At 46.5% G+C, this 16370-nt stretch overlaps 2 protein-coding genes across 2 annotated transcripts; both read right to left on the bottom strand.

The window, feature by feature from the left end:
* Window positions 1–22: 22 nt before the first annotated feature.
* LOC121310050 lies at window positions 23–2258 on the bottom strand. Its single transcript, XM_041243254.1, has 2 exons — window positions 1800–2258; window positions 23–950 (listed from the first exon to the last, which is right to left on the bottom strand). Exon 2 carries the CDS (start codon window positions 902–904, stop codon window positions 194–196), a length of 711 nt encoding a protein of 236 aa, XP_041099188.1. The 5' UTR covers window positions 905–950; window positions 1800–2258; the 3' UTR covers window positions 23–193.
* A 311-nt stretch (window positions 2259–2569) lies between these two features.
* On the bottom strand, window positions 2570–14577 carry LOC121310051 (ras and Rab interactor 1-like). The gene is given in 11 exon segments (XM_041243256.1): window positions 2570–3121; window positions 3531–3691; window positions 4880–5011; window positions 5843–6148; window positions 7523–8021; window positions 8957–9187; window positions 9189–9511; window positions 10653–10744; window positions 11262–11334; window positions 13173–13287; window positions 14207–14577. Coding segments are annotated over 11 exon segments (2418 nt in total). The 5' UTR covers window positions 14390–14577; the 3' UTR covers window positions 2570–2818.
* Between the last annotated feature and the right edge of the window lie 1793 nt (window positions 14578–16370).

A 16370-nucleotide genomic window follows, 5' to 3' on the forward strand; every position in this document is an offset into this window, starting at 1 on the left:
GGAAGCACTTAGAATGAAATGAGCAGAAGAGAGTAAGGGGACAGTTAAAAACGCATCAGAAGAAGTGAAAGAAAACGGACACATTTTCTAAAACGCAGGCGGTGCCATTTCACTGCGTTCTGAAGCGAGGACTAGAAGGCGCACGCTGAGGAAAACTGGGATTTCAAATCCCAACCAAAGCGGACGGCAGATTTCACAGCAAACCAAAAAAACAAAAAAAAAACAAACACGAGGCTGATCTGCTTGTGCAAACATGGCGCAGTGATGGGACAGACCAGTGACTTTTATACTTACATGCCACACTGGGAGCAGAAGGCACGACGCTGTCTTTCTTCGCGGTGTTCCCGCTGCCCGGCTGAGCGCTGTCCTCCGCAATGCTGTCACACGGACGCTCAAGGGCCTCCTCTTTAATGAGCCCCAGCTCCGAGCCATGCCTTGCTAGGCAGTCGCACTCTATTTTAAGGTCTTCTGTTTTCAGGGGGAGCGACAGCAGGACACAGGCCTTGTTTTCACAGTGCTCGCACCCCTCTGCGGGAGCCTCCTCTTTGACGCGGGCTGCACAATCCAGTTCTGAACATTCCTCTTTGACACGGGCAGGACAGTCCAGTTCTGAACATTCCTCTTTGACGCGGGCAGGACAGTCCAGTTCTGAACATTCCTCTTTGACGCGGGCAGCACAGTCCAGTTCTGAACATTCCTCTTTGACGCGGGCTGCACAGTCCAGTTCTGAACATTCCTCTTTGACGCGGGCTGTACAGCCCAGTTCTGAACATTCCTCTCCGACGCGGGCAGGACAGTCCAGTTCTGAGCACTGCTCTCGCACCAACGGCATTTCGAGGTCCTCCTTTTTGCTGGTGACAGACGCCAGCGCCCGAGCCTTCTCTTCACCGTGCAGAGAATCCATCTTCCAATCCTCACTTCACCAAGCAGAGCACCTGCATCGTCAGCGCCTGTGTCAGGAAGCGTCAAAGTCTTTATAGCAGCAGAATCATACTGGGTTGTTTTGTTTGTTTTTTTTAGTTCACACAGGATTTCAAATGTTACTCCTCCTCTATTTGGACAGATATAAACCACGGAACAGACCAGAAAAGCAAAGCAAACCGGTTTTGTGCAAAATTTGCCTGAACCAATTCAAAAGGTGACAAGCCAGAAAGGACTCAAGAAACGTGTAACTGACTGGGGAAGTATTTTAGTGCTGCACTCTCCAGCTATGCTCTGCAGCTATTCTCAAACTGGGACCTCAGCAGGGGCTGGGTATAAAAGATCTCTCCACCACCATCAAATGCAGATAAAATATTATTATTAATAATCTGGATTACACTAACTTGCATGGTATTTGCAAAGGGGTGAGTGAATTCAGATTCGTGGGTAGGTGTTTCCACGGTAATGGCTACCGTTCAAAGCAATTCGGTGAAGGGAGTTATAATTCAGAGACAAACAGACAAACGGTCCAAACATTTGCTTGCAGTCCCACTTGCTATACCAAAGCAAAACGTGTCCAGGTGGTCCCAACACTAACTGATGAACCCCACCGCCCTCGACATTCACTTTGCACCTCAAAAGCGAGGCATACTTTATAAATTATAACGAATTAAACACGCCAGTGACAGCACTGGCTGCTTTCTCGTTCACATGAGGAAATGCAGCTACGAGTTACAGCGCAACAGTTCAAAAGTTTGCTCCTTTTTGTTTTGAGCGTTACATTAAACGCAGCGTCCCCAGCCTTGTGCAACGAGCTGAAACGGACTTCCAAAAACAGCAGCGTGCTTCATATTATTATTATTAAAATTATAACTCACCTATATTTAATAAAAAAAACTCTGTGCGTCACCCCTGCATCGGAAACAACACCACACACTTCCGTGCCCTATCTGGCTCTCCAAAGACAGCGTCTCGTCCGAGTGCTGCCATGTTAGCGCCACCTGCAGGAAAACTAAAGATTGCAATCTGGGGGAGGCCACTTTATTTATTTGTTAAGTATTGAGTAGCATTGCTTGCTCATTTCACTCAGGCAGTGTCTGGCTGAAATCCTGTTCGGTTGATGACAGGAGGGAACTGAGAGGAGGGGACAAACTAACCAAACAAGTGCAAGGCTGACTGGCTGCGTAGTGCCAGAGAGAGAGATTTCATATAGCATGTGTTTCTTTCAAAACTGCACACAAGATCTGTGTAACCAATCAAAGTGCACTGATTGAATCCATAGAATTATGTTTCAAGATTCATGGGTATCTCGTTGTGAAGGCTAAATGAACACTTTGTTTTAAACTACCTTTTAACATTATGCACAAATCATTTCATATATATATATATATATATATATATATATATATATATATATATATATATATATATATATATATATATATATATATATATACTGTGCTTATTGGTAGTTCCAGAAATCCAGAAGAAATGGACACAATACATTTAAAAAAAATCATAATATTTATTGTTTCCAAAACAATAATAACAATAACACTAATAATATTGTTTTTTTTAAACCAAATACAAGTAAATAACTTCTTTTTTTTTTTTTTTTTTTAAAATTATGCTAAAACAATTACACAAAGAGATACAACACATAAAGGACAACTGGAACAAAAAGGGGATTTCTGACACTCTGCCAGCCCACCTAGAGATTCAATCCCAACTAATATCCAGTACATCCTGGTGTATATTATTGTATTCTACTGCACTGTATTATACTATATTGTATTGCATTGCACTGTACTGTACTCTGTTGTATTGTATTGTGCTGTACAGATAAAGTGGTTCCCCATTGCCCAGCTGTGTATTCTAGATCTCCCCACATGTAGATTCAGAGTGGGTTGGGTTCTGGAATCTCCCCCAGGTCCACAGTGCCCCCTCTGTTCAGTTTGTGGCTCTTGCAGCGCTGGTAGGTGAGGGAGAAGCCGGAGCCTGATTGTTTGGCGAGGTCTTGGGGGCAGAGCTGCCGGAGCTCCCCCTCTTGATGAAGGAAGACCCCGTACTGACTGGGGTCCGACACCCGGAATTTGAGTGCGCAGATCTGGGCCAGCGTGTCCACTGTGTCTGTGGAGCTCAGGAGCACCGTCTCCACTGTGCTGCAGTCACAGTCCCGGAAAACAACACGCACACACCTCTGCAGGGCACAGAGACAGGCCTTTAAAAGGGGGCACCAGAAACCCCGCCCTCACTGGAACCAATCAGCAGCTAGAAACCCCGCCCCCATTGGAACCAATCAGCAGCTAGAAACCCCGCCCCCACTGGAACCAATCGGCAGCTAGAAACCCCGCCCCCATTGGAACCAATCGGCAGCTAGAAACCCCGCCCTCACTGGAACCAATCAGCAGCTAGAAACCCTGCCCTCATTGGAACCAAACAGCAGCTAAATTCCCCACAACACTTTAATAAGGACATTATTGAGCTTAATTAGATACACCCTCAGCTAATTCAGTAACAACATCTTGAAGTGCCTGATGAATCTTTTGATTAGTTTCACTGAAATGCCTGATGTGACAGTGCTCAGCCCTAGGGGGCAGTGTTGTCACCTGTCCCTGGCAGAGGGGCTGTGTGCCCTCGTTTCCCCGGCGACGGCTCCACTCTCTCAGGGAGTCCCGGGCCCTGCGGGTCACTGTGCCTCGGCAGAGCTGCTCTGGCTGGGTCTGGATGAGGCACAGGCTGGCATAGACACTGGTCAGGTAGTACCCACCTGGAGGGCAGAGCGGGAGGGCATTACCATTCATTACTGGATTATTATTATTATTATGAATGAGTCATTTAGCAGACACTTTTATCCAAGGCAATTTACACAGAGTTGGGGGTGAGTTACAAATCAGTAGCTTCTGCTGCAGCCACTTACAATTGGACCTATGTCTCAACCGAAGGACACAGCACAAGGAGGTTCAGTGACTTGCTCTGGGTCTCACACAGCAAGTCAGTGGCTGAGCCGGGATTTGAACCTCTTAACCACTGAACCAGCTAGCCTCCTTGAGGTATTACCCACAATCCTAGCACGATCCTTGTGTTTTTTTTTTGTATGGCTAGAACTAACACAGGCCCCTCTTTCTGCACTGCAAAGCACGTCTGAAGATAGCTGTCCACGATGATAATCTAGACATTGGGGCGAATGTTTGAAAACATTCCCTGAGGTTCGGAAGCTCTTCGAAAAAAAAAAAAAAAAAAAAAAAAACAGAAACTTTCCAACCATTTCTAAACCAGTCCTAGGTTTCGTGATTGTCAACTTAATTGATCCAAATCAGCTTTGAAAAAGCAGTCCTAAACACAACCTGTTTTTTGAACAGGGGCCATTTTTGTAATTTGAGTGGTGAGGGTCTGGAATGGGTTACCTAGTCATGTTGCTGAGCTCAGTAATCAGTCATATAGAAGCAATAGGCACTCGTGTGTGAAAATGTTAGACCACATTGTGCTTTAATTTAAGGCATCAGAAGCAACTTCTAAAAAGTCTCCCGCATTTTATCATGTGTGGCTCTGTGTTAATTTTAATTTTATTTTAAATTAATTGCATGCATGACCTATTTAAGTCCTTAATTAAATTAAAGACAATCCCTAATTTGCCTATTTTGACAATTTTCCCAGATTTTCAGTTCCAGTGGTTTGATTTCATCTGCACAACAAATCAAAACTATAGAAGCAGAAGCAATGGGGTGCTCTGATACAGAAGCAATGGGGTGCTCTGATACAGAAGCAATGGGGTGCTCTGATACAGAAGGAATGGGGTGCTCTAATACATGTGCACATATCTGTAGGTCTCAAGTGTGCATTTACAAAATAAATCTGCATTTAAATTTTGAAACCTGGTACTAAACAAGGTTAAAGCTCTGTTTGCAGGCCTTGCTTTCAAACAGTCTCGCCCTTCTGGCTGTAGCAGTCCTCTCACCTTCTCCAGTCAGCAGAGATGGCCCCAGCAGCTCCATCATGTACTCCACCTCCAGGGGGAGCTGTGGCATGTTGCACTGCACGATGACGTACGAGAGGGCGGGCAGGAACTCGTCTGCCCCGCACTCCTCTCCTGGGGGGGGGGGGGTGTGAGAGTTGAAAAACAAGTAATTCCCTGGATGACTTACCTATGATGTGTGAACAAAGAAATGCTGCAGTGTGGACAACGCCGGACACAGCAAAGGTAAAGCAATGGGTTTCTTGTGATCACTGCAGGGGGAACACTTTAAGACACTCGTAAAAAATATTTCAGTAATGCAAAGATCATGAAAAGATAAGGGCAGTGGGATCCCCCAGGGATGTCATTCGAAGCTTTGACATTTTCGTCTGGTTTCACAGACCTGGATTATTAATCTGGGATTACCCACATTAACATTAGGCAGTCCAGGACCACTGCTAATTAGGGTCTTTGAACCCATTCAAGTGTTAATGTGGGATTGGCTGCTTTTCTCTTGCTAATGTGTTTGTGTTGTACAGCTCTGGCCAAAAGTTTTGCCTCACCCTACAAAACTGAACACGTTTTTGCTTCATAAAGTCGAATGAAAGCTGCTGAATAATGTCACGTTAACATATTGAATTGCACAGCGCTTTGCAGTTTTCCATATGCATCCCAAAAAACTAAAAACAGAAAAAAGTGACGTTTCGAAAGATGAAATACTGTACTACAAGCACGGTTTCCAGTAGACTTTTGCAACATTATTTTGTAGTTTTCTTTGATAACATGATGTTAAGAAAATCAAATTCTATTTATATATCCATAAATTCTAGATGATGCAAAACTTTTTGGCCAGAGCTGTAACTGGATCCTACGGGGGTGCTCTCCAGCTGTGACAGTCCTGATGTACTTTAAAAGACAATATAATGAAAAGTGGAATTCCACTGGAAGCAGAGCGGCTGCACTAACCTGGCCCGCGCCTCATGGCGGTGTACACACACTTGCAAGCCTGAAGCAGCAGCAGCACCTTGTCGATGGGGGAGTACGCTTTCTGTATCAGCACCAGCTTCCTCCGCACCATAGCAATGCCCTGGGGGTCCGGCACGCCCACTCGCACCCCGAAGCGCTCCAGCGCCCCCTGCTGGGCCGCGCGCAGGCTGTCCTCCATGAGCTGCGTGGATCCGTCGCGCGCGTGCAACTCCTGCAGGCAGCCGTCGAGGTGAGGTTTCAGGGGCTTGAGCACACAACGGTACAGCGCCTTCTCCAGGACGAAGTCTGCAGAGAGGGAGCCAGTCAGGGCCAATGAAATGATCGCTTCTGTATCCAGAGGTTAAAAACATTGGGCACTGAAACGGTTAATGTGCACTGGACACAAGTCTAGAGAGGTGATGCTAAGATCATCCAATGCTCTAGTTAGACCCCACCTACAATACTATGTGCAGTTCTGATCACCTCACTACAACAAAACCCATCATTGCACTGGAGAAGATAGAGAAGGGCTGATCCCAGGACTCAATGAGCTAGGAGGACAGGGTAAAAGAATGAAATCTCTTCAGCCTGGAAAAAAGAGAAGGGGAAGAGGGGACTCGAAGTCTTCAAAACCATAAATGGTCTTGATAAAGATGACCCAAGACACGGCTTTAAATTCAGCACAGAGAGAAGAACAAGAGGGCATGAATGGAAGCTGGGTAGAGTGTAGAAGAGAAGGGAGGAAGCACTTTGCGACACAGAGAGTTATAAACGCAGGGAATAGCCGAGCAGGTGAAGAATCTAAAACACCGGGAGCATTTTAAAAAGCCTGGATTCTGTGCTCTGAAATGAGTTCCCCTAACCCAGATGATCTGAAATCATGTTTTGATTCCCATTACCTGTGGCTTCCTCCCCAGTTATTATTTTTTGTCTCTTTTTTCTGTCTGCTTTTCACTCGTGGGCTTTAAATATGAGCACCAGACCATCCAAGTGACCCGCACTTCAACACTGAAACTGTGCTTTAATACACTGTGCTGTGCTTTTACTATGAGGAACTTTTATAAGGGTTAGTTTACCATGCTTTGTTTTTAATATGCTTTACCATCCCTCTCTGTACTTTACTATACCTCCGTATGCTTTACCAGACCTCTCTGTGCTTTACAATGCTTCCCTATGCTTTACCAGACCTCTCTGTGCTTTACAATGCTTCCCTATGCTTTACCAGACCTCTCTGTGCTTTACAATGCTTCCCTATGCTTTACCAGACCTCTCTGTGCTTTACAATGCTTCCCTATGCTTTACCAGACCTCTCTGTGCTTTACAATGCTTCCCTATGCTTTACCAGACCTCTCTGTGCTTTACAATGCTTCCCTATGCTTTACCAGACCTCTCTGTGCTTTACAATGCTTCCCTATGCTTTACCACCACAATGCTTCCTCTCTGTGCTTTACAATGCTTCCCTATGCTTTACCAGACCTCTCTGTGCTTTACAATGCTAACCTATGCTTTACCTCTCTGTTCTTTACAATGCTTCCCTATGCTCACCATGCTTTCTCTGTGCTTTAATACACTTTGCTACAAGACACTTTTCTAAGGGCTGCGTAACGAGTACAGTGCCTCAGATTAATGTCAATATCTTGACAGCTCCAATCTCATGAGCCCGCTGATTCTTTCTCGTACCCATGTCCTCATCTGTGACGAGCGCCTCGATGGGGGGCTGCAGCTCTTCACAGCCCAGCAGGAAGCTCTTTGCCTGGGTGATGAAGTTCCTCACGGTCTGCAGCAGGGCGGCGCTAGAGACCCCAGAGCCGCGAGTCTCCCGGGTCAGCGTCAGGAAGTCCTGGATCAGGGAGCCGAAGCTGGAGTGCCTGTCCCGAGAGAGCTCCTCCACCAGCCGGCATGCCCTCTTCTCCGGGGCGAAGAAGGAATAGAAGACTTCGCTCATCTTGCGCAGGGTGGAGAAGTGCGGGGGCCGGCGCGGGGTGGGAAAGCTGGTTCCCCGTGTGAGGGGGGGCCGATCCGAGCTCAGGCTCTCGTCCTCCTCCTCCAGGCTGCTCAGGGAACTGCTGCTGTCCAGCTCTCTTAAGGAAGGAGCCCGGCCCCGATCCAGAATCAGAGCTTCACCTTCTTCTCCTCCTAATACCTCAGTTTCAGGATCCAGCTTTTCAGAATTCCTCCTCTGGAATGTTAGTAAATACTTTGTTAAGACACAGAGCTAAGGATCACTAACTGTTTTTTTTTTCCACGGTTATCAAGGCTTTCTCAGAATTTGCACATTGCCGTGTAATATGTATTCCCAGTGAAAATGTCCATTTCTGAAAAAGCCGTGTAAATATTGGGACAGAGTGGGGAATGCTTAAAGAAGTATTCTGGACCACAGCAAGTGAAGTGAAAACAGGACAATGTCACGAGGTCAGGTGGCTACACTGCTTACTGACCCCTAAGTAATTGCAAAGATATTTTTACTTTAAGTGTTCCTTTTTTTTCCAGGTCTCTGTGCAGGGCTCACGCAGAGGCAGGCAGACAGCTAACAAACATTTTGACCTGCTTAAATACCTGCTTAAATTACAGGCATTACATTGGCGCCAGGTGTAATTCATCCCAGCTCTAATTAACATAAATAAAAAAAATAAAGCCCCAAGGTATTCTGGGCGATGTAGTCCCGCTGCCCGTTTTAACCCCAGGACTACATTTTTTTCCCTCCCCCTACTCAGCCACAGTTACTTAAAAATAAATGCCTTCTTGATGCACTACCTGCTACCCTGCGTTTAGGAACCTGGCAGCTGGTTTAGTTTGCTTCCGGGATGATCTCTTTAAAATGTCTTTGGCGAGAAGGACACCAGCTGCTGCATCAAAGATTGATAAATCTTTCTGCTAAGATCGCTCTGTCCAGTACAAGAAGGGATCATTTCATGTGTCTGTTGTTATTTGTGTATTTATTTATGTGTTTATATTTTTCTGATGAATCACTAAATATAACGTAAATATATTTAATCTTGAAACGTCTATTTTTAGACTAACCAATTTTAAATAGTTCAAACACGCATGCAAATTGAACACTGGATCCTTAATCATTTCAAAGAGCAAAACCTATAATGTAAAAGTTCATTTCACCTGCTGTAGTGGTTTGGGTATCTGGTACTCCTCTTCCTCCTCCTCCTCCTCTCCGGTGGGTGAAAGCACGCTCGCCCCCTTGAGGAGCCCCGCAAACTGCCCCAAACTGACCTTCCGGGACATCGCCACCGAGGGCAGCATGTACTCCGAATCCTGCTCTGGAGCCGAGGGGGGGATCTGCTGCTTCCCTCTCGCCCCCTTAGCCAGCAGAGGGGGCGGTGGAGGGGGGGGTGGAGGGGGGAGCGGGGGGGGACAGGGGGCTGGAGGTCTCGGTGGAGATCCTCACCTTGAAGCTGTGTTTGAACTTGTCTCGTTTGAGCAGCGCCCCCTGGCTCAGCTGGGACTGGTGGAAGAGCGGGTTGATGAAGCACAGAGCCCCCCGGCCCGAGCCGTAGTCCAGCTCCTGGGGGCTTCGGGTTTGGATCGGGCAGAATTCCCTGAACACGGAAAGGGGTCCCACGGGGGTGGCACAGTCTGCAGGGTCCAGCGGGGGCAAGTCTGGAGGGGGGAGCCCGTTTCGAGGACCCCTGAAATTCAGCGGGGAGCTCCAGAACTCTGTGGGGGGAGAAACGAGAGACCTTTCCATTGAGTCCCACTGGCCAGAGTGTGGTTTAGCCCTCTCTTGTATTGCTATAAAGACACTTTCATATAGCCTAGGTCACATACAGCAGCGTGCAAATGCATCAGGACACCTCAAGATTTGTCATTTATATCCTAACCTCTGGGTGTGAGAATTTCAATTTCCGCTCAGTAATCGGTGATATAGAAACAATAGGTGTGTGAACATCCTAGACCACTTTGTGCTTTAATTAAGCATCTTAAACAATGTCTAAAATGTCTCCTGCATTTTGCCATGTGTGGCTCTGTGTTCCTTTTCTCTTACTGTTTTAAGTTAATTGGATGTGTGTGTGCAATTAAATTAGACGATCGCTAATTTGCTTATTTTGACATTTTTCCCAGATTTCCAGTTCCAGTGGTTTGACTTCATCTGCACAACAAATCAAAACTACAGAAGCAATGGGGTGCTCTGATACAGAAGCAATGGGGTGTTCTGATACAGAAGCAATGGGGTGCTCTGATACAGAAGCAATGGGGTGTTCTGATACAGAAGCAATGGGGTGTTCTGATACAGAAGCAATGGGGTGCTCTGATACAGAAGCAATGGGGTGTTCTGATACAGAAGCAATGGGGTGTTCTGATACAGAAGCAATGGGGTGTTCTGATACAGAAGCAATGGGGTGTTCTGATACAGAAGCAATGGGGTGTTCTGATACAGAAGCAATGGGGTGCTCTGATACAGAAGCAATGGGGTGCTCTGATACAGAAGCAATGGGGTGCTCTGATACAGAAGCAATGGGGTGTTCTGATACAGAAGCAATGGGGTGCTCTGATACAGAAGCAATGGGGTGTTCTAATACAGAAGCAATGGGGTGTTCTAATAAATCTGCACACTGCTGTACATGTGCGCCAATAGCGGGCATCTAGAAGTGAAGAGCAGCTCCTGACCTCACCAAGGATTATCAAAACTGAAAGAAAACACAGTACTGAGTAATTGCAGTTAGGTAGCAAACACCATAAACAGGTAAAGAAAATTCAATTTGAAACTATCAGGTGGTCTGGTCAATCCCTAAGAATTCTCAGCTGTGTATCAGAACGCTGGCCCGCTGCACGATCCCTTGGAACCCTCAGACCGTACCCACGCCCATGTGAGAGATGGCCTCCAGTTGCTTGTGAGACGTTGCCTTGGCGATGGCTGCAGGCAGCGCCAGCGGGCAGGCAAGCACATCCCTGAAACACAGAAGCGACAACAGTCAGCCCCCGCTTGCGTCCCGCCCAGCCCCTCTGCCCTGGGCACGGACTGATAGCAGCTGGGGTGCAATCGGGCAACACAGGAGAACACGGTAATTGCAGCGTTAATGGCTACTTGAAATGCAGAAGTTTTAATTGCACTGCACTTGGTTTGCAACACATTTTGACAACATGCTGTGAATGTTTCTATGGGTGTTGTGTGGGTTTGCAAAGTCAGTCTGTAGGATGGTGTATGAAAGTGAGTGTCAAATAAAAAGTAAGTGCTACATTATTAATGCCTCATTTACAGCCCCTTTACTGTTGAAATCAGGGCACTGATGTCTAATGCCATTGTTATGTCTAATGATAATCAAGCAAGATGCGTGTAACTTCTGAGGACTGCGATCAATACAAAGGAAGCGTTTGCCTAAGCCCTTGTTGAGCACACTCCTTCACACACAAATACAGAAATTGCCGCGTTTCCTTACGGAAGGCTGCGGTAGAAAGGGGTCCTCACCTGCTCACACAGTAAAATGAAACAAGGTGGCAGAGATCAGGGAAACTGATGGACGAGGCTTCCAGGGAGAAGGCTGCAAAACAGGGACCACGCGTTACAATGGAGGGAAGACCTGGTCTGTCAACAGGGTTTCGCTTTGAGGTTGTAATGAAATCACCCACCTATTTACTTTGAGCAAACTGGGGTTCTTTACAGAAACGCGAATTGTGTTCATCGTGCAATGGGCTACTTAAAGGGGAAGTCTTTTTCAAATGGCATGTATCTTGTTTGAACTGCTCCCTGGTTAGATAGCCACTTTTATCCCTATCCTGGCTCTCGTTTTAAGTTTGCGTAAACACATGAAACCCCGTCTATACGGATGAATCACCCCTAACTTCACAGCTGAACCCCCCAAAACTCTGTCTATACGGGCAAATCACCCCTAACTTCACAGCTGAATTCAGAAATGTGAAAAAGAAACTTCAGAAATTCGAAATTTGACAATAGATCCCCCCCCCCCCCCCCCCCCCCCCCCCACCAAATCTGAAATTTGTCATTTGAAGTGATCAAATCAGTCCTAAAGGTGGAAAAGACCTCAAAAGCCCAAACTTTGTGATTGAATTAATGAAGCGTTTTTAAACCCGTCCTGCTTGGAAGTCTTGACTGGAATCTTCTGAATTCTCTGTCTGGAATGCGGGCTGCTTTTGGCTCTGCAGGGTCACTGCACCCATTCTTTCCACAGGATACACCCTGCCTTTAGTTAGCCTTTTTAAGGTTTACTTCAGTAAATCTGCATGGTAATTTAGCAGTTTTCCCTATGCATTTACCATAGTTTGCTCAGAACACCACACCTCTCTGGTCTTCACACCTATGCTTTACCACATTCACTACACTGTGCTGTGCTTTTACTGCAGAACCTTCTATGAATGACACTTCAATTGAAGGTGACATAGCACACTTTGGGTAATTTGAATCAGCATCAACTCTTAAAAGATGTGACAAAAAGACCCCTAAAGAATTAATGATTCAATTCCACTGGGGGAGTGAGAGAGAGAAAGCTTGTGCACATGTACTGTACCTTTAAGAGGGGGTGGGGTCGCGTGTTGCTAGTGGTTATCCAACTGTGTTCAGCCAAGCTGAACAGCACTAATTACACAGGGAAGAAGCCTTTTCTTAATTATAGCTTTTGAATCTTAAATAACAACCTGACAGAGACTTTAGGTGCGTTAAGCTAGACCAAAGTATCAGGCTTGTTTTCTTAATTCTGGAGCTGTGGATTTCATCACAGTGACCTCTCAACATTAAATCACTAATGCTCAACGCACACATGTAGGAAGGATGGGGAAGCAAGAGCACAGGGGATAAAGCGACGGTACTTTGACACTTTTACTTATGGTTTGTCCTGGTTATACTGGGCATTTGGTGGAAAGTGTCATGCTTTTTATTGCTGTCATATTATTATAGTAAATGTGCACATTTATTAAAACACCTCAAGATTTGTCATTTGTATCCATTATAATGAAAACACCTCTGGGTGGGTGAATTTCAATTTTGGGGTCTAATCACTTTGTGCTTTAATTAGGCACCTTAAATAACTTCCAAAACTTTCCAGGCTGAATGGATTTCATTCTTTTAAATTTTGACTCACACACTATCCCATCCCTTAGCTGGGATCAGGCTGGTTTTTTGTAGGGTCTTTCTGCAGTGAGGTGACCAGAACTGGACACAGTACTCCAGGCAGGTCTAACTTGAGCGTTATATAGCCTTAATATAACCTCCCTAGACTTTTTATTGCACACTTTTGGGACGTGTAGGAGTTTGATGAGTTCAAAGTGCTTTGATCTCTGTCTGCTGCCAATGAAAAGAGACAGGACTGATCTGAAATCGCTCCCGGCCTGTTGAGGTGGCAGTGTGGGCAGCGCGGGTACTCACTAAAGTCCTTCTCTCGGATGATGTACTGCCCCACGAACCCAGGCATGGAGTCGTCCACCAGCCTGACACAGAGCACCTTCTTCTGGGATGTGGAGGACTTGCGCACCAGGAACGTCTGACAGGAGAGACACAGGCGTGATGTGATGACAGCTAACAAAACTCTCTTAAATCAGAGGTACGGCAGTGGCAGCTTTGAAAGAAATGTTACAGCAGAAACTGATAAGATATCATGGTACATCCTTAATCCTTTTGCAGGGTTGCGGTGAGCTGGAGCCTAACCTGGCAGAGGCGGGACTACAGCCTGGATGGGACGCCAGTCCATTGCAGGGCATCACACACACACACAGGTCAATTTAGAGTGACCAATCAACCTAAGCAGAATGTCTTTGGACTGTGGGAGGAAACAGGAGTACCTGGAGAAAATCCACAATGCGAACACAAGGAAAACATGCAAACTCCACACAGACAGACCCCTAGGCTGGAATCGAACCCAGGACCCTGGCGCTGTGGGGCTGCCCATACATGGTATGTGCTTGATGGAATTGCATACATATATTCAATCAATACTTGCAAATGCATTTTCTCTCAGAACAGAAATGAATTTGTTCTGATTCAACCTGTTTCCTCCAGTACAATGGGCAAGCAATAATTCTGTGTGTGTGGGGGGGTTGATCAATTTTGATCTGGCAAGCTGATTCAGTTTTGAAGCAAGCAGCAATACTGACAGAAAACTAACTAGACTAACGTTTATTCCTAAAGTAAGTGTAAATGATACACTAGGATCGTGCCCCTATTCATTTCAATGGGCTGTGATGTCACAGCCTTCGCATCCAAAGATGTCGCCACAGTTCTCTTTAAACCTGTTTCCGTTAGTCATTACAAATTGAAATGACCTCATAGACTTTTTTATAATCTCAATACGGCTCTCTGGGGTCACGGTGGGAAGGAACTGGGCTCTGCCTCGGGACTCACGAAACTATACTGCTTAGAAATGGAGAGTCCATGTATCTCCTGGCTCTGTCTGCCCCTCTTACCCCCGGAGGCTCCCTCTGCAGGATGTGCAGGGCGGTGGCAGAGTTGATGGAGAGCTGCATCCACACAGAGTGCGTGAAGAGGAGGCGGTCCAGCACGCTGATGCTCTTGAGCGACCCCCGGTGGACAGGCAGGGGCTCTGCAGGCTGAGAGTCAGGGAAGTCATAGACAGGGTCCTGCTGCATCTATAACAGAGAGAGACTGAGAGTGGACTGTGCACACAGAATCACCGGCAATGAGCAAGAACATAAGAGAGGAGGCCATTCAGCCCACCTGAGCTCAACCGGTTCTGAGCAGCTGATTAGTCTCAGAACCTTCTCAAGTCGGGTTTTAAAGGATCCCAGTGATTTTGCCTCAACAACATGACTAGGTAACCCATTCCATCCCCTCACCACTCTCTGTGTGAAGAAGAGTCTCCTTCAGCAACATGACTAGGTAACCCATTCCATCCCCTCACCACTCTCTGTGTGAAGAAGAGTCTCCTTCAGCAACATGACTAGGTAACCCATTCCATCCCCTCACCACTCTCTGTGTGAAGAAGAGTCTCCTTCAGCAACATGACTAGGTAACCCATTCCATCCCCTCACCACTCTCTGTGTGAAGAAGAGTCTCCTTCAACAACATGACTAGGTAACCCATTCCATCCCCTCACCACTCTCTGTGTGAAGAAGAGTCTCCTTCAGCAACATGACTAGGTAACCCATTCCATCCCCTCACCACTCTCTGTGTGAAGAAGAGTCTCCTTCAACAACATGACTAGGTAACCCATTCCATCCCCTCACCACTCTCTGTGTGAAGAAGAGTCTCCTTCAGCAACATGACTAGGTAACCCATTCCATCCCCTCACCACTCTCTGTGTGAAGAAGAGTCTCCTTCAACAACATGACTAGGTAACCCATTCCATCCCCTCACCACTCTCTGTGTGAAGAAGAGTCTCCTTCAGCAACATGACTAGGTAACCCATTCCATCCCCTCACCACTCTCTGTGTGAAGAAGAGTCTCCTTCAGCAACATGACTAGGTAACCCATTCCATCCCCTCACCACTCTCTGTGTGAAGAAGAGTCTCCTTCAGCAACATGACTAGGTAACCCATTCCATCCCCTCACCACTCTCTGTGTGAAGAAGAGTCTCCTTCAGCAACATGACTAGGTAACCCATTCCATCCCCTCACCACTCTCTGTGTGAAGAAGAGTCTCCTTCAGCAACATGACTAGGTAACTAGGTATGCTAAAATTCTAGGTGATGCAAAACTTTTGGCATAGTCGTAGTTGTCAGAGAGTTCAAACAGTACACCAGTGCTTTCCAGAAGCTCAATGTCATCCCACTGCCCGCACAGAGATTATCTCTAACTCATTCTGCTTTCTCTTTTCCCCCTCGCACCTTCTGGAGTTCCCCCACTAAGCTCGATCACAGTATTTGCGCATCAGACAGCACAGTTTTGGAGCGTTTATTCAGACTTTACGATCAAATGTACATTCCACGTCTCCCTTGAGAAAGACTTCCTAGTCGAGACGTCTGTCATTGAATTTAACAACACTGACACAGACTTCTAGCTGAAACGTTTGTTCCTTTTCGCATTTCTGTTTATAGTTATCATGTGACCCTGAGTCAAAGGAATGAGTGATTTTGTGGCAGGCAGTGCAGTGCTGTCAGTGGGAGTGTTTGGGGTGTTGGATTATCAAGACTGTGCTGTGTGCTGTTATTGCATGAAACCTAATGAAAGCGAACGGAGGAGGGGTACATGATGTAGCCTGAATCATACACCAAGCTCCCTGTGCATTTGAACATGTGACGCAGCTATAACTGTACTCACTCATGCTTTCAACTGTATTGAGATACTGTGTTTGTGAGCTGATCCCTCCACAGTTAAAAACGCATTCCCACTCTACAAACCGAGTAAAAGGCTGAACTGTGGTTACACTGTGTAGGCGCTGACGAGTAATCAAACACAACAGCATATGGTTGCCATAGAAACCTGGGCCTGCACATGCTTCATGGCCCTCCCACTCGCTTACAGGCGTGCCCAGGCTTCAGGCAGTGGTCCTGCGTAGGGAGAGAGCTCTTTAAGCTGGAAAGGCCGAGCTGCTTTCCTAAGGTTAAAGTGGGGCTCTGCCTGTCGGATACCGCCCAGCTGAAATAAGGATTCAAAACACAGAAAATGACTC

This window comes from Polyodon spathula, unplaced genomic scaffold, assembly GCF_017654505.1.
Source record: "Polyodon spathula isolate WHYD16114869_AA unplaced genomic scaffold, ASM1765450v1 scaffolds_1696, whole genome shotgun sequence".
NCBI lineage: Eukaryota > Metazoa > Chordata > Actinopteri > Acipenseriformes > Polyodontidae > Polyodon > Polyodon spathula.

What these genes read in the sequence shown, in the direction of transcription:
- LOC121310050 (XM_041243254.1), bottom strand. Translation starts at nt 904, where the DNA reads ATGGATTCTCTGCACGGTGAAGAGAAGGCTCGGGCGCTGGCGTCTGTC.